We start from the raw sequence: 18,292 nt of genomic DNA, 5'->3' as shown, positions 1-18,292 counted from the left end.
GTGTACCCAGGGGAAAGACAGGTGCAGAACATGTCTGCTGATGAGAAGGAGTTAAAAAATGCCTTTTCCCTTCCCAGATTGAGAGTTTAAAAAGCTGGGCTGAGCATTGCTTTCCCAGCCTGTCTGCCTCCAGCTGTTATGTTTTCACTAACGTTGTTCATCTGAGCCCTTTAAATCCTTGGGTTTGCCAAGTAATATCAGCAGCAGGTGCACAATGAAGATTGTGAAACTTGTGTCTGTGGATGTAAAGCGTTTGCTGCTTCCCTTATGTTACGCACTCACCAACCGTCCTTTGTCGGAGTTCCTGCCTTGCAAACTGGGTGTTGCCAGCTCCAAATGCTGTTTGACTGCTTGTTCTTTTTTTATTATTATTCTCAGGTGTTTTAAAGAACTGGAACCATGACGGACTCCAAATACTTCACGACCAATAAAAAAGGTTAGTGCTAAGCTGGTGCAGTGGATTGGAGGTGGTGGGTGGCTATTTTTACACAGCCTTTTTAACTGCATGCAGGAGAACCTGTGCTTTTCTGTTAGCTCTGTCCCTGTTTCTTGTCTTAATCGTCCTGGAACAAACTTTGAAAGTAGGTCACATGGTGACAAAAGACAAAACTCATGTATTACATGGTTTTGTGATGCAGAAAATGACACAAATTGCTGTTTTTTCAAGTATCAGAGAACAAAACATTGGGATTGAGTGCAGATCTGGGCAGAGACAAAGACTTAGTTATGGGCTAATAAGTTCAAGACTGAGGATGGTTGTTCAGTTGGGCATCACAGGATTAAGTTGATTGACAGACATCTAATATTTAAGGTGTAAGTGTGTATCTCTACATCAAGCTGTTGCAAAGATAACAGGATTTCCTATTGCCATTTCCTCCAAAGCTGCAGTGCGCTGTTGGACATTTTCCTTGGCTTTACTGTAGATGTGGTGGTCACCTCACCTCACGACAAACTGCTGCCCTTCAAAATGGGAAGACTGGCAAGGATCTTTGGGGACATTTTACTCATTCATCTGTTCCAGAGCAGGGCTTGTTCTGCTGAAAGTGTCGTAGGCAGATTTATTTTCTAACCTGTTCTTAAACAGAACACTGTTGCAGACTGCAGTTTAAGCCTGATGTTGCTCATCCTTCTCCAATAGATGTGGAAAATGATTTGCACTAACCTCTCCTTTTTCAGAATGGCTGAACGTTTCTGATGAATGCTTGCCAGTGAAAAAACTACAGTGTTGGTATATTTATGTTTCATTAAGCTTCAGAATGAGCTCATAAATTAAGCAAATGCTGTTCACACCTTTCTAAGGAACAACTATCTGTAAGTAAGGCATCAGGCAGGCTTTTCTGGGATGGCTGCAAGAGGCCAGCCTGCACTGTCTGAGCTCCAGTGAGCATGCTGCTGCTGGCTCAGCTGTGTTCTGAGGCATGATCTCAGTGCGAGTAATGTGAGCATCCCTTTTTCAGACAGGAGGGATGACCAGTGGTCACTGCACTGTGTTCTTTGGAACAGTAACTTCTCTTCATTGTTGAAGTACCTGTTAGTCTTTTTGTGCGAGGCTCTTCAGTAATGAGTGCTGCTGATCTGACAAAGTGGCTTGGGCGTGTAGGAATCAAAGATTAGGGGCTAGAATGTATTTTAAGTCAGAGATATTTTGCTATTTGTCATGTATTCTCTGCCTGTGGCTTCCAGTGAGAATATTGCTTGCTGTCTTTCTTTGGGAAGCTGTCTGTCAGTGGGAAGCGTTATCCTCCTCACACCACTTGCTCTGTCTGGAACAGGCCTGATAAGCTGTCTTTTGCACATGTTACTTTATTTTACAAATTTGCTTTGCCACTTTTGTGAGCCAGCCTGAACTGACTTTTCATGCAGTCCTATCTGGAAGAACTAGTGTCGTGGAAGAGGCTGCTTCAGCAACCTCAGGATCCAGGCAAGCTGTGTTTGTTAGTAGTAGCTTTGTCTTTCTAGCTTGGAAGGAATTTATTCCACTGAACTAAATTTGTGCTTTCCTGTTTCTGCCACTGTGTATCACGGCATTTGGGCTACACTGCAGTCTGCTGTTTTCTTATTGCGTTCACAGGAAGCAGGCGATGATGAGCAAAAGTTAAAAAGTCTGGGCAAAATTCCTAGCTAAGTTAGGTGTTTTGTTTTTTTTTTCATGCAGGCACTAATCTGATGTCTCCAAATATCTTTTCATTCTGGTTATATAATAGTTGCCTCTGAGAAACAGACGCTACAGTGATGTGATTTAATGTTCTCGAAGTGGGAGAGCTGCAACATGCAGCATGGTTCTTTTTAAGTGCTTTTCATTAGCAAGGTATAGCCCATATTATTCTCTGAGTGTTGCAAGTTTGCCTGTCATTGAAGTGTGTTCTTCATGAGGTCTAACAGCTTCTACATGCTGCTGTACCAGTTTTATGGGAACAACAGGCCAGAAAAGTAAAAAGTCTCTTCTGAGCTGTCCCTAAAGCCTTACCCTTTTCTTCTCCCAAGAGACTCAATCTGTTTTATCTTCTGCCAGGAGAGATTTTTGAACTGAAGGCTGAACTCAATAATGAAAAGAAAGAGAAGAGGAAAGAAGCTGTAAAGAAGGTTATTGCAGCCATGACTGTGGGGAAGGATGTCAGGTAAAAGCAACTGTTCTTGCACCTGTAGCAGCCCTCGTTGTCCTAGGACTCAGTTGAGTGTCATCTTGGTGTGGCTGGGTAGTGAGGCTGGCTGTGTCCTTGCCTGTGCTGTGCTTGAGTCACAGGTTTCTCAAGCTCCTTCCTCTTACTGAGAGCAAAAGAAACAACTGGTTTTGGTGCCAGTTTAGCTAGGTGCCAATAGCCCTTTTTATTTAAAAACCCATCCAGAATCCAACCATTTTGTATGTCACTTTAGATGATGTTTTCTCACTGCTTGCTAGCCTGGCTTTTAGAAAGGTAATTCCAAGTGGTTTTCTTAGCCTTACTTGTCATAGCATAAATTTAAACTACATTTTAAAATGCATGGTTTTTAAACTGGACCTTTGTCTCATAGTGACTACAGGACACAAGCATTTGCCTTCTGCAGCACTGTCCTCACTATCTTTTTCTGTCTTTGAGGCAACCAGAAAAACTTGCTTGAGTTGCAGTAGTCCTGGATTCAAGGCAGTGCGATCTGTTGCCACGGAAATTAATACAAGGTTGCAAATTTAGCATCATGACTTCATCAAAGACTGAAGGAACAGATAAACTGGAAGGAAGAAAAAATAATCTTTTTGGCCAAAAGCACTTGCCCTTCACCTTAAATCTCTACAGCATACCCGAGAGCTGCAGATATCCTTGTGTAACTTCTATGTTCTTCTGCTGTGCTGTTCACAGATTGCCACTTGATATTTGAGTGAAACTCAAGTTTGTCAGCATTTAAACTCCTAATCGCTCTAGAGTTTACTAGTCTGAGATTTGGCAGGTTCTTTGTAAATCTCCTGCATTAGTAAAACATTTTTAAGCAGCTTTTTCTTGTGGGTTCATTTCCAGGCCTGACATAGTAGAGTTTTCTCGTTTGGTGAACTCCCCAGTTAAAACACTTTTAGGAAGTTGCATTAGCTTTCACCTGTTCCAGAACTGGCCAGTGTTTAAAGCCCTAGAAGAGTTTAAATGATAAAGCTATGACAGAAGCCATTGCAAACAGTTTTGGGAGGAACATTGACCTCTCATTAGAGAGCAGGGTACTTAAAGTGGAACTCTAGTTTTCCTGGCTTCTTTGATAATGTTACTACCCCCTTTGCACACCATATAATCTCACTGCTTTTTCTTACTGTTGTCTATCCAGCTCACTCTTTCCTGATGTTGTGAACTGCATGCAGACTGACAACTTGGAGTTGAAGAAGCTGGTCTACCTGTACCTGATGAACTATGCCAAAAGTCAGCCAGATATGGCCATTATGGCTGTCAACAGCTTTGTGAAGGTAACTTGCTCCCATGGCTCATCAGAAAATGGTTCAGCACAGTGGCTGTTGCCACGTCTCCTTTGTCTGAGGCCTTTCTGAGCTGTTGTTTATCTCTGCTTTTATATTTGAGTCTCTGGGTTGGGGATGCTTTTAGAGGAGCAGAAAATAAGGAGTTGGCATGCTGAATCCAACAGGTCTGGGTCCTCTCTCTAGCTTGCTGCTGCTAGTTATTGCAGAGGAAATTACTTAAGCGCCCCGTAAGTGGTTATGAGAGACCCTGCTCCAGGGATAGCTGCTTCTATTGTTTTATTAATCAACATTAAAGACCCATTTCTGGTATTGGATAACAGATTTTATATTGTTCATCTTCCAGCCTTTGTAGTATCTCTGTCATATGGATATCTAATTCTTATTTGAATGCTTCAGCTGTGCTCTGTGTGAAAGACCTTGGTCTCTGGTGAAACTGAAAGATGGTTCACTGGAAAAATAACAGCCTGATTGCTGTATTGCCTTTAATTCTGTTGTCAAGTTGCCTCTCCTTATCTAGGAAATGTTATTTCAGTCCCACGTTATGTAAATTAAAACCCGGTGCTTGGGGAAAGTTTGACACTCCTCCTAGAGCATTATAAAATCTGAGACACTGGGGAGTCTGATCATGTTTTAAGTTTCTAGCACCGAGCTGAGAGGACCTAGGCTGAGAGCGAGCCTGCTCTCCTGACCAGAGAAAATGTTCCTACCTTCCTTTCTGGAAAGAATATTGTTGTCTGTCATATCTTTAAAGTGTAATTCTGTTAGAATGGGCTAACAAACAAACATGATATTTTCCAGCTTCATGCTCTTCCGTGCAAGGAAATGTCTGATGTCCCTTTTGGCAAGTTGAGGGACAAGTGTTAGTAAAAAGAAAGTGTTGACACTATTCTGCACTAGCTCAGCACCTCACATGCAGTTCACAGTTCAAGGTGTTGAATGCACTGGTAAGAGATGTCATGCCTCTTATATGCTTTAAGTGATGCATTGAGGTGTTTTTTCAGCTGTAGGAAATTTAAACAGTGAAAGGTAAATATACTTTATGCTTTTGTAGGCTACTCTGTGTCTATCCTTTTATAGGCTGATCTTGGAGGAGTGTTGCTTGGAGATGTAGATGGATTGGGTGTATGGAAAATTATGTAGACTTGAAGTATGAAGTGTTATATTCCCTTCTACCTTTTTTTTTTCCTTCATCAGAAAAGCACCTATAGACTAGCCTTTGCTAACTGCTTCCTATGTTGCAGACTTAAGGGATGCTTGTGTCTAGAAGTGATGGCCTGTAAGAAATAGGCCTTGATGACTGTTGCATTGTGTTTAGTTGTTTTCCATTATAGAATCATAGAATTGTTTAGGTTGGAAAAGACCTTTAAGATCGAGTCCAACCGATAACCTAACACTGCCAAGTCCACCACTAAAACATATCCCTAAGCACCGCATCTACATATTTTTTTAAATACCTCCAGGGATGATGACTCAACCACTTCCCTGGGCAGCCTGTTCCAATGCGTGACAATCCTTTTGGTGAAGAAATTTTTCCCAATACCTGATCTAAACCTCCCCTGGTACAACTCGAGGTAGTTTCCTCTTTGTCCCATTGCTTGTTACTTGGGAGAAGAGACCGACACCTACCTCACTGCAACCTCCTTTCAGGTAGTTGTAGAGAGCGATAAGGTCTGTGCTGAGCCTCCTTTTCTCCAGGCTAAATAACTCCAGTTCCCTCAGCTGCTCCTTACAAGACTTGTGCTCTAAACTCTTCACCAGCTTCGTTTCCTGTTCTTTAGACACTCCAGCACCTCAGTGTCCTTCTTGTAGTGAGGGGCCCAAAACTGAACACAGTATTTGAGGTGCAGCCTCACCAGTGCCGAGTACAGGGGCACAATCACTTCCCTACTCCTGCTGGCCACACTATTTCTGATACAGGCCAGGATGCTGTTGGCCTTGGCCACCTGGGCACACTGCTGCCTCATGTTCAGCCGCCTGTTGACCAGCACCCCCAGATCCTTTTCTGCTGGGCAGCTTTCCAGCCACTCTTCCCCAAGCCTGTAGCGTTGCATGGGGTTGTTGTGACCCCAGTGCAGGACCCGGCACTGAGCCTTCTTGAACTTCATACAGTTGGACTTGGCTCATCGATTCGGCCTGTCCAGATCCCTCTGCAGAGCCTTCCTACCATCCAGCGGATCAACACTCCCACCCAACTTGGTGTTGTCTGCAAACTTACTGAGGGAGCCCTCGATCCCCTCATCCAGATCATCAATAAAGGTGTTAAACAGAAGTGGCCCCACTACTGAGCCCTGGGGGACAGCACTTGTGACCAGCCACCAACTGGATTGAACCCCATTCACCACTACTCTTTGGGCCTGGCCATCCAGAGAGTTTTTTTTATCCCACAAAGAGTGGGCCTGTCCAAGCCATGAGCAGCCAGTTTCTCCAGGAAAATGCTGTGGGAAACTGTGTCAAAGGCTTTTCTAAAGTCTAGATAGACAACATCCACAGCCTTTCCTTCATCCACTGAGCAGGTGACCTTGTCATAGTAGGAGATCAGGTTAGTCAAGCAGGCCCTGCCTTTCATAAACACAAGCTACTGGGCCTGATCACCTGGTTGTGCTGTACGTGCCGTGTGATGGCACTCAAGATGATCTGCTCCATAAAATTCTCCAGCACTGAGGTCAGGCCGACAGGCCTGTAGCTCCCTGGATCCTCCTTCCAGCCCTTCTTGTAGATGGACATCACATCTGCGAACTTCCTGTCAACTGGGACCTCCCCAGTTAGCCAGGACTGCTGATAAATAATGGAAAGTGGCTTGGTGAGCACTTCTGCCAGCTGCCGCAGTACCCTTGGGTGGATACCATCTGGCCCCATGGACTTGTGTATGTCTAAGTGGTGTAGCAAGTTGCTAATTGTTTCCCCATGGATTATGGGGGCTTCATTCTGCTCCCCATCCCTGTCTTCCAGCTTAGGGGACTGGGTACCCCGAGAACAACTGGTCTTACTATTAAATTACTATATTCTCTTGCTCCTTTAAAGCAGTAAGGCTGGAAGCCAGTATTTTATTTTGTCTGAAAGTTGCCTGTGGTTAGCTTTTGGGTGGTGAGAGCTGCCTCTCTAGCTTAGCTGTAGCTGCTAAGATTATGGGAGAAGCAAGGGACACTGAGATCACAATTTTGTAAGCTATCATGGTCTGAAAACATCTTGAGATGGTGTAGAATGTTTCTATGAACGAGTAAGTTCCACCTTTTTATCCTTAATCTGAAATAATTGCCTTTTTTGGCATGTAATCAGAGAGAATGACTTTTGTTTGAAATAAGAACAGGCTGATTCTGGCTTCAGGGAACATATCAGTGGCTAGTGATGCAGATAATCACTTACCGTATATTCTGTCCCCTTGCAGGACTGTGAAGACCCAAACCCTCTCATCCGTGCTCTGGCCGTCCGTACAATGGGATGCATCAGGGTGGACAAGATCACAGAGTATTTGTGTGAGCCTCTTCGCAAGTGTCTGAAGGATGAAGACCCTTACGTACGAAAGACTGCAGCTGTTTGCGTGGCGAAGCTGCATGACATCAATGCTCAAATGGTGGAGGACCAAGGATTTCTGGATTCCCTACGTGACCTGATTGCAGACTCCAATCCCATGGTAATGTATATGGCCTTCCACTGCATTGCCTGAGTTTGTAATGGGCAGATAATCAGAAATGTGAAGGCTTTTTAATTGCAACTGCGCACTGTGATGAATGCATTGGTTAGAGAACACTTGTTGCCTCAGAAAATAGGAATTGCCTTCTATTCTTAGATCTGTTTGGGCTTTTGTCTGTTTTGCCTGTCTTGGGTGCTACAGTGAAAGTTTACCTTTCTGGTCAGATGAGTTGGAAGAGCAAGAAATAGTTGATGCTGCCACCTTGGTGTCAGCTTGTACCTGTTGCTTTCCTGCAGGCTCTGGCTCGTCTTGGAGTAAGAGGTTGGATAAATTCATTCACTAATGCAATGCAGATAAATCCACTGGCCTGTAATGAGTGGAGAAAATCAATGCTTATGTTTTTAATAAAGTTAAATGAGTCGTCAGAGTAGAGGTGGAGATCAAGACCAAGAATTTCACAGGAGTAAATTACCTACTAAATCAGTATTTCATCACGGTTGATGAACGGTCCATTTCCATGCCAGGCAACTTCCACTATTATTTTGTAACTAAAAGATGGTGCCCAATAGATTGAAGTGCCCCACTGCATAGTCCTTTCATTCAATGTTTTTTCCTGTGATCTACCAGAACCCAGTGAGCGTATCGATCATCGTAACTCCCAGCAGGGAAGAAAACTTCTGCAGCTTGGTTTAACGCAAAGTTTAAGGATGTGATTGCTGGGGTTGTTTTTTTAGCTCTTCTAGAGCAAAGATCTGATTTGACTCTGCTTAAAGTCATAATTTCACATTGTTAGGGCAGGTCTAACAGCTCTTTCTATGGTGCATGAATCAAACCGCATAAAGCAAATTGCTGTCCTGTTATAGCTGTCTTTGGGCAGGTTTGAATAAGTCAAGTGCAGGTGGTAAGGTACCGTCTCCCCTTAGTGGGAGGGTGAAGGCTGCTGATTGCTTTTCTTTCAGCTATCTAGAGACAGTAAAACTAAGGGTCTCTGGCTTTTGCAGGCACAAGTCTGAGCAGTGGTGCCTGTCAGAAGATACAGGCACCTGTTGCCCCTGATACCTGGTTCTTTTACAAGCAGCTCTTTTTGTATGCCTCCCTGATTATTATTTTTTTACACCAGGTTTCTTCATGAATATTGATAACTACTTGAAGATGCTCTCTCTATCTAGGCAGTTTTGAGGCATATAGGGGAACGCTTGCTTTTTTAGATTTAATGTTGAGGTTATGCCTTGCAGCCTCTGAAAACACTTCATTGGGCTGCTTTAGTTCCACTTAAGTGCTTGCCCCTGGCATTCACTAGCTCACAGGCAGCAATGGAGTGTGCTGTGGAAAGGGATATAACCTACTCTTCTCCTAGCCTTGGTTCCAACTCTTTAATTTTCTTCTGCTTATTACAGCCACATGGATATGAGTTGAGGAGCTCAGGCTGAAAAGATATGGTACTTCAGGAGAAATTAATAAGGTTTTGCGTGCCCTTTCTGCTCATTGATCTCTATGGAACTAGCTGTTTTGGTAAATGAACCATTGGCTGTTACAAGAGCACCGATATCTATTTCAAAAGCACATTAACTTAATACTGACTTAAATGAATGGACAGAAGAGGAGAAATACCAAAGGGCAGTGTATGATCCATTTGCTAAATACACCACCAAAAATAGCATAGGGATTCATAATAAAACATCAGTACAACTAATGAGCTTCTTGGTGGTAATGAGGATGGGCTAGAACAGCAAAACCTTTACAGCTACTGCAATTGATTGCAGCTCTACAGCTACTGAAACTGTGCAGGATCACAGTACCTGCCTCGTGTCGTACTCACCTGCTCTTCCCGAAGCTGAGGATTCACAGCAGGAGAATGCAATTTGTAGGAGTGATAGTGATGAAGAGGAGAGGCCTGTGGTGTGTTTTCAGATCTGCAGACTTTGAGAGAATCATGTGACTGGTGGTCAGCGTACTGGTGTCCCAGATTTACTGTAGATGAGGCATTATATTCTTGCTTTTTAAGGGTGCATGGCGAGAGATTTTTATGAGGTTTGGGGCTCTTACGGCTGCTGACTTAATACAATATTTAATCAGGTAACAATTTTTAGTAGATACAGACATTCTTTCTAGTTAAGCTTGTCGCTTTGGTCCCCTTTGAAACTCATGCCTTTGTGGCACAGTCATTCCCCCAAAAGTACGGGATCTATCCACCCTTAATTAAGGTTCAGCTTCCTAGTCAAACCATCCAGCTCATTGCTGCTTTCTCCATGTGAAACTCTAGTGGGGGTTCCTGGTGACCAGGAGTTGTGTTTGCCAGAGAAGTTATATTTGTGTGCAGGTTGATACTTACTAAGGTATTTATCCATGGTGGAATGCAGCCCTGCCTGGAAGCTCTTTTTAAGTAAAATGTATGTGTCTGTATTGGGTATCAAAAGAAAGATTACTGAAAAGAATGGTACAGATGGATCCAGCCTTATGGCCTCTTCATCTGTAAATGGTGCAACTCAGACATTGCAACTTGTTATCTAAACTCATTCATATTTATATTATTAGAGATGTTTCTCTTCTTTTGATGACTTGTGGAAATAGACATTAGACACTTAATAAAGCAGAACTTTTGGGGGATGGGAAATCTGCACTTATTCTTTCATCTAAGAAATGTGGATTTTGAGCAGGAGCTAAAACACTCCTGTTGACAAATAGTCTTTGAGAAGGGTTTTACTATGGTTTTGTAATTGATCGCCTCTAGCACATGAGTAAGCACTAACCATACTATCTGGGTAGAGTAACAACTCAATTTGTGGCTTGCTAATTGCCTTGTAATTGTGCAGGGATCAGGGTGCATGTTTCTATCAGCTCAAATCACCCTCATGATAAAGATGTCTAAGTTGGAGGTGACCTTATCAGAAACATTTTGGGGTTTTTTGGGTTTTGTGGTTGGATGTTTGGGGTTTTTTTGGACTAATAGTTTATTACTATAGAATTGTGCAAACAGAGATTGAGGATGTTCAAGGCATTGCTATGAAGTCCTGCTGAGGTGCTGTAGGTTCACAGCCAAGGTGCTTTTCTCCTTACCTGGGCTTTTTGTCGTCAGGATCTGGCCCTTGTTCAAATACAGTGATCTTTTGAAAAGGTGTAGGATTGCATCCTTCCAGATGAGCTGGCTGTAGCTGTGATAAAGGACTGATGCCTGGGTCTGGTAGTTCATTAGCTTTTTCTGAAGAATCTCTGGCAGCTTTGCAGTTTCTCCTGGACGAATTAATTAAAACTTGTTTTATATATATCCATATCAATATTACAAGTTACCAGATGGGTTGGTGGCTTATTGCATGTCAGTTAAGTTATCTGAGATGTTTTACCTTGTGCAGGGAATGGTCCAATAATGCACACAAGGGCATGGTTCAGTTACTGGGTGCTTACACTGCAGAAGTTTGATTGTGGATGGAGTCTTTAATCTCATTTTACAGATGGGCCTGAAGTGCTTGTGGCTGCCCTTCGTCACTTGGGATCCTGCCGACGAGTTTCCCTCTGTAGAGGAGCCCTTGTTTCTTCCCAGAGCTGTCTTAAGGCAAAGCCGTCCGCCTTTTTTGCTCAGTATTTCCTCATGTAAAGCTCAGCAGAACCAGGCCTGGATGAATATAAAGCAAGGGCCTGGCTGCTTCAGGCGGCTGGTGTGCTGCCGGATTATCCAGTCCTAAGGGCCTTTCTTGCTGGGGACTTTGGTGCAGCGCAGCTCAGAAAGCACATCCTCCTGTAATCCTCATGTTCTAACAAAATACATTTCCAGTATAACATCCCAGGATTTTTGTGTACGGCTGCTTGTACGTGGGCTGGCCGATTACTGCAGAACGCCGTTGACATCCAGCACTAGATAATAGCAGGGTGAGAGAGGTGGGTCCGTTACACACCAGCTGGTGGCCGGAGGCTCTCTGAAGTCTTGGAGGAACTTTTTTCTTTTTCCTTACTCCGTCTCCTCCTGACGTTTGTGGATCAGACCTAATGGCTGCTCGTTGTTGGAGCATTGCAAGTGCTGAGCCCTGGTGATGCAGAGCAAGACCACGAGATGGCGGCAGTTTAAAGCGGAACCAAAGCTTTTCCCCTCGGACACCTTGTTTTGTAACTAGTCCCCTCCTGGCTTTTATCACTGCACTTCTTGGTTTTCTTTGGGAATGTAAATATTGCCAGAAAAACATAAGAGGACATCACTCGTAAACCTTAATGGTCTTTTAATATTTGAATGGAACAACTTTTCTCTCTCCAGATGTTTTCAATCCTCAACCTTCTGGGGTAACTTTAACCCATGGAATAATTTTCTTGTCAAACTACCTGATATCCACATGGCTTACGTTAGGTTGATGTCACCTTCTCCCAGTTCTTTTCTAGGTGCTGTTGGGTTTTTAATTCCTTTGCATAGCATTTCTTCTTCCTCAGATTCTGCTTGTTCATTGTGATGCGCTGGATCAAAGCTTTCGCAGGTGTGGCTGTTCTGTTCTTGTGTTTTTGTGGGCTGTATAGACATAGCGCTTATGTGCTGCCCAATACGTCATGTTTTACACCATCTACACATCACAGTTTATTGGGAGAAACATTGTGAATCAATACAGAGTAAACTGAGATCACATAACAAGCTAATTAGTAAATACACCGAGTGTGTGGAACATATTTAAACTCTTTTGTTGTGCCTGGGGTTTTTTTGCCTTTTGCATTTAATAACCTGCAGTAAGAAGGGAGTTTATTGAGCTCTGACAGCTAGAGGTGGCGAGGTCCATCTTGAGCTGATCAGAATTCCTTCTAGCAGTATTGAGTTTCTATAGTTCACAGACTAGACTAAAAACCTATTGCTATAGATCACGGTACTTTCTTGTCTGTGCTGCTGCGACTGCAAGCCATGTAGGTTCCTTCTCTGCCAGCCCGAACTCCAGGGGTGTATGTTTGGGCTTCTTGGATGACCTTATGGAGGAAGGTCGTCTTTTTGTTCTTTTTCCTACTAGCTGGCAAGCTGTTTGTCTTTTCTGAGATTGTGTCCTGAGGAATGAGGCTGTTTAGAAACAGAAGAGCTTTTGCCTCCTGGGCCGTCCTCCACTGCATACTTTGCAGGAATTTTACCCCTCTCTGTTTGTGTAATAAAGCTGAGAAATGAGCCACTTAGTGGGAAACTGTTGATGGTCCTCTGAGTCCCAAAAGGATGTTGTGGGAGGCAGTCTGGGACGTGGGACTTCTCTTCTACAGCAGTGAGTGGAACATCACCTTCTTCATGGGTGCAGGAAAGCATGTGTTCCTCGTGGGGAGCCTTGGACTTTTCACAGCTGTTGCAGCAGTCGGAACCGCAAAGATTTAAACTGGGGGAGAAGGTAGAGCTGCCATCTGTAATCATTGGCACGGCTTCTGGTTAGCCACTCTGACCCCACGTGCTCTGCCTGTGGAAATCCAGTTTAGGCTTCGGGCTGAGCTCCTGCAGCTGCTTCTCCAGTGGAAGGCTGGAGTCTGACTTATGGAGTAGCTAGTTTTTCTCCAGGTTGTCATCCTAAACAGGTCTGAGGGGATTTCTAGCCTGTATGTGGGACCTGATAGTTTTGTTTGGTTGATTTTGGTGGGCTTGTGGATGAGGGATGTTGGTCTTGAGCTCTTTCGATAGAACCCATGCTTTTCCCTACCTTTTGAATACTAACAGTCTAGCAGAGAGATACAACAACTTTATATGATAATGCATGAATTTCCATGACTCCACAGACTCTGTCCTCCCAGACCCCTCCTTTATAATGCTTAATTGACAAATTCATCCATCAGAGACCTGTCATATTCCAATTACTGCTACCAGCATGTGTCTAGTTTCCAAAGCGTTAATCTTGCAGAGCAGATCGTTCCAGGATCTATAATATCAATCAGAGTGCTGCGGAATTTTGTTGACATCTGTCTAGATGTTACATTTTCAATTGGAACAGACACTTCTAGCTATTGACAAGCACCATTTGACACAAAATACTGTGGCTATGACGTTTTGTAACTCTGCACCCCTCTTTTCAGGGCTACATAAGGTTTTTGTTGATGCTTAGCTGATGCCTTTCTTCTAAATAGCTGCTTGGATCAGAGGCAGCCATTTGCCACTGGATGGTGCCAGTAAGAACCTCTGCAAGGAAAATTGCAAAGGCCCTTACAAAAAAAACCTGCAAAAGAAACCTTCCTGGTGTGTGATAGGTGCCTGATCCAGGCTGGGCTCAGACCACAGTGCTTTCTGGAAGAATCATAGAGGTTCCAGGCCCTCGGTGGCTTTCTTGTAGAGCTTGGTTTCCTGCACCGAGTAGCTCAGCTGTACCAAGGAGAAACCCCTTGTGTTGGAGCTATCCTTGAACAGCTTCTTGCCCACCTACCACAAGAGGTTCACCTGTCAGGGGAAGTATGGTTTCCTGTCTTACAACTAACACATTCTGATTTTGTAAGGACATGAGAGCAGGAGCAGTGTTTTAGTCTGCCACAAAGTGGCATTTTTTTGCAGTGCATGGTAGGTGCAGGCAAGTACAAAAACCAGTTAGGGCAAGCATACCGTGGGAAGCATAACACTTTCGCTTCCCTTTCATTGCCACCTCCAGAAAAATTCATCCCACTTGCAAAAAGCAAGCAGGAGGTCTTCTCCACCCAGGCAATTTTGGGGTCATGGTCAGGAACTGATCACATATCCAGCAGTGCGGTTCCAGACTTTTAGGCGCTAAAGTACAGCCTCCTGCGACGGAATTAGTGGAGGATTAATGACTTACCCAGAGCCCTGGAAATCTGTCACAATTAAGGCTGAACAGGTGAGCTGTTGCTTTCCAAGACTATACACAGGCTGGAGATGTGTTCGTCTCCCAGAGTTTTAATTTAAAGTCAGACACCTTACGTGCATTAACGGTGTGAGAGGTTTGTACAGACTCTCTAACTTGCCTGCTTGGGCCATTTTAATAGTTCACAGACCATTTCTAGGGAAGCAAAGTAAAGGAGGGCTTGTAGATGAAAGGTATAATTAACATGAACAGAAGTAGGGGTCATGTAGTCTGGAGAGAGAGCTTGTCTGTGTTGTTAGGGACCTTTCAGGCAGACAGCATCACCTGTGGCCATGAAAACGAGCGGCCCCATGACATAGGCATCCATGCGGATGCTCCTAATATCCCATCTGGGAGTCTGTGCTTAATGACACGAACGTACCATGCAAGCTCAGTGTGCTCTTTGAAAATGTCAGCACCTCTCCATTCTCAAAAACATCACGTGGTGCCTGGTTCTCCTGAGGGTAGGCGACTCCAGCTATGTGGGGAAGACTGCCTTTCACTAAGCACCTTTTCAGAGCCTCTTAATTTTTCCTCCTTTTCTTCTTTTTCCCCTAATTTTAATGGGATGGTGAGCTGGAGGTTCCTGTTTTAAGCAGCAGAATGCTGTATTTCATTAACTCCATTACACACTTGGTTTAATTTCCAATTAGCCTGGGATGCTAGCAAAATAGTCTGATTGCTTTGACTGTTTGGCGTTCTAGATCTGCCTAGCTTCCCTCCTGTCCCCCCACCCCCTACAAAGCTTTTCCGTGTGGGCTGATAGGCAGACACTCGGGTTTTCACCCACCCCCTTTCCTCCTTGTTAATGTATTTTATACCATTTTCCCTCAGCTAAAGGTTTGAGCTGCCAGAAGGAATAACTGGCAAATCAGTGTTCCTACTTCTGCAGCTCTCCGTGAGGTCAGATCTGATCTCTCTGGCTGCAGAGGGGGTTTGTCTGTAGGTGGGTTTAAAAGGTTCTTGTTAAATCTGTAATGTAGTTTTAAGTGCAGGTTGTGGTGGGTTTTTTTTAATAAGAGTCTGTGAGATTTAGTTATCGTCATCCCAATGACACTTGTCAGTGAGTCTAAATTCATTGGGAAATTCCAGCCAAAAAGCAGATTTATTGTCATTTGGCTCAACTATGTTCTAATGGGATGTTGTTGTGACTTCATTTGAACAATGTTGAAGTGTACCCAGGGTGAACTGATTTAAATCAGCAAGCCAGGGACCTATTATTATTATTAAACATTCAGTCTCCTCTGCGTTTGTACTTTCTAGGTGTTTTTTTTTAGGCTGATTCTCATTGGTTGGTAGCTGTTAGCTTAAAATACAGCTTAAAGGCTGTATTCTTAATTGTAAGGCGAGTGAGGCATTTTGCCACTGAGTTAACTTACAAGTGTAAGCCTTTAAAAGCTTTTCCTGTTCACTGTTGTTCTGGCTCACGTATCATTGGCTAGTGGGTTGACCTCGGGGTTTTTTTCATTATTTTTGAGAACTAAAGACTATACTAGTTGTTAGTTTCTTTTCCTTTTAGTCTCTTTCTTCCAATCTGTGAAATAAGTTAGCCAACTCCCTGTTGGTTTTTCATCCAAATGAACTTGTTGCATGTTTTGAAAAGGAGAGAATACTTTGTTTGCTAAAGAAGCTTATGGCTTTTTCTTCCTCAGCCAAGGAGTGGAATTGGCTGTGAAACTTCTTCAGTTCCGTGGAGGACTTTGTACTGTACCACTTGTAAAACTTTAGCTTTACTTCTAATATGTCCCTCAGTAGTACGTAATCACTGCTATTTATTTTCAAGATAAAAAAAACCAAAACACCCAACAACCTGTTACATAGCTTGCTTTATGACTTTGTACCTTGCACTTGCTGTCAGTGCAGTTGGACTTCACTACCTTGTGTTGTTCTGTTCAGGAAGAAGTATCAACTGAGTTGAAGACATAAGGTTCAGCTTTGATGTTGTAGATTTTCTTTGGCCAAAACATCTTTCTAAATATTTCCAATGATATTTATGTGACTGCCAAAGTATATACTAAGTTACCAGGTGATGTAATACATGAATTGGTGTTGACTGGTTCTTAATGGATTTTTTTCCATACCCAAGTGATAACTGTTAGTATCCCAAAGTATGGACAGAGGTTCAATCTTTGTTTACGTGTTGCCTGAGCCATTGCTTAGTGACAGCTGTCAGCAAAGTAGGAGTCGTGTACTGGAATGAAACCATGCAGTGCCAGCTTCTATTGCTCTATGTTCCTGCCTCATAATGAAGCCAATGGCAGTGCCAATGAAGAGAGGTGAGCGTGCATACTTGAACCAGTGTTTATGTTGGACTGGTTCCTGAAATCTGTTTTCATTTCAACTGTGCTGTGGCTGTGTAAAGAGCCTTGAAGATGCTAATTATTTTTGTTGGCATACCATAACATATCAATATGTTCAGTGTGAATCGCCAGAAAGTACTTTTTTTTTTTAATAAATGTTGCTTAAAGTTTGAAGATAGTTCCCGTCCCTTCCCTTATCCCCTTTTGCTTCATTTATTTTCTTGTCACTAAGTTGACAGCAGCACTGCTCTGCTAAGGTAGAAGGTGAGGAGCAGCTGTACCGGTGGACTATGAGATTGTAGATCCCAGCCCGCCTGGCAGAGCTGAGCTGCCACCAAGTGTTTCACAGCCCCTTCAGTCCTTTTTTTTGTAACACCCAAGGAGACCACAGCCCGTGCTCCTAAGTGTATCTCAGCATCTGACACTTTCTCATGGAGGCTTTTAAAGGAAATTTGATGTCTAGTGGGTTGCCATGTGGTGTCCCATCCTCAGCTTTGATTTGGACACTTGCATTTATGCTGCCGTGCCAGTTCCCTAAAAGATTCTAAAAGCCAGACCTCGCTCTCAGTCTCTGGGTTGGAGCTACTGTGTACCAGGCAGCCCATGGTAACAGCATTAACGTGCATCCTTTGCTTGTGGCAAATTCGGTGACAGGCTTCGCTTACTCTGCAAGGAAGGAAACATAAGCGTAGCTGCCTTGACTTGTACTTGCCCCAGGGTTTAGGATATCCACGTGGCCCAATTACTGCAATGAAGGTAGTGCCCGGCAGCATGAGTGCATTTGCCAAAGCTCAGCCCTGTTCCGTAGCACAACTGACATGTACCTTTCTGTGATGCTTTCGCTCTGCCACCTTTTAATTACTTCAGATTTTTTTCCAAAGTCATCTTCGTTTCATTTTGTAAGTGCTTCTTCATAATGGTTTTGAACTTTTCAGTTGCTTTTATGATTTGTCTTCACTTGTAAACTTCCAAAATATAATGAAATTAAAACTATCTTATAATTCAGTTTTATGCTGTGTCACATTAACCATTCAGGAATTAGAAAAACTAAATAATGGGAAGAATGAGCAGCATATCTTAATAAGTTACTCATTAAAACAGTACAAGACAACAGCACTTCTGATTGCTAATGATTTTGGTGACAGAAGGCTCATTCAGCTAATGAAATTCACAAAATCTTGGATCAAATTCCTATCTCTGACCTCTAGGTGTGAAATGCAAAACAATCAACATTACTGTGTTTGTGCAGTGACTTTGGAATATATTGGTTTAATGACAAGCAGTGATGGGAACAACGCAGAGAATTTTCTGGTCGCGCTGTTTTTGTTTTCAGTGTACTGCATCAGAAGCTTCTTTAGTCATCCAAAGAATCAGGTGATTTTAGATAAGATGCTTCTTTGCTTTAATCCCAAAGAAAATAATGCTATAAATCGTCATTTTAGCAGGTATGAATTGTGAGTCGGGCTGGACACGATGTGCATTGTAAAATATCCTGAAAATGGCTTTTCATAAGGTATATCAGTTTTGTGTGTCAAAGTCGGGCTTAAACCCCTTTTCCAGTTAGTTAAAAAAGTAAAAGACTTTTGTCTGCAAATTTTATATTTTTGTCTACATATTCTGCAACTCTTGTATTTTAAAAATCTTCGCA

At 43.1% G+C, this 18,292-nt stretch overlaps 1 protein-coding gene across 1 annotated transcript in view; it reads left to right on the top strand.

Annotated features, from left to right (window-relative positions):
- Positions 1 to 372: 372 nt before the first annotated feature.
- The window catches only part of LOC104623291 (AP-1 complex subunit beta-1-like), a 75,632-nt gene continuing 57,712 nt past the window's right edge, over positions 373 to 18,292 (top strand). The window contains 4 exon segments of the mRNA XM_010290339.1: positions 373 to 436; positions 2,513 to 2,618; positions 3,787 to 3,922; positions 7,320 to 7,565. Coding sequence (XP_010288641.1) covers positions 400 to 436; positions 2,513 to 2,618; positions 3,787 to 3,922; positions 7,320 to 7,565 — 525 coding nt within the window. The 5' untranslated portion in view covers positions 373 to 399.

Source organism: Phaethon lepturus, unplaced genomic scaffold (assembly GCF_000687285.1).
Source record: "Phaethon lepturus isolate BGI_N335 unplaced genomic scaffold, ASM68728v1 scaffold6407, whole genome shotgun sequence".
In the NCBI taxonomy this organism is placed as follows: domain Eukaryota; kingdom Metazoa; phylum Chordata; class Aves; order Phaethontiformes; family Phaethontidae; genus Phaethon; species Phaethon lepturus.
The sequence above is the reverse complement of the archived record's forward strand: the minus strand, read 5'-3'. Positions and strand labels throughout refer to the sequence as shown.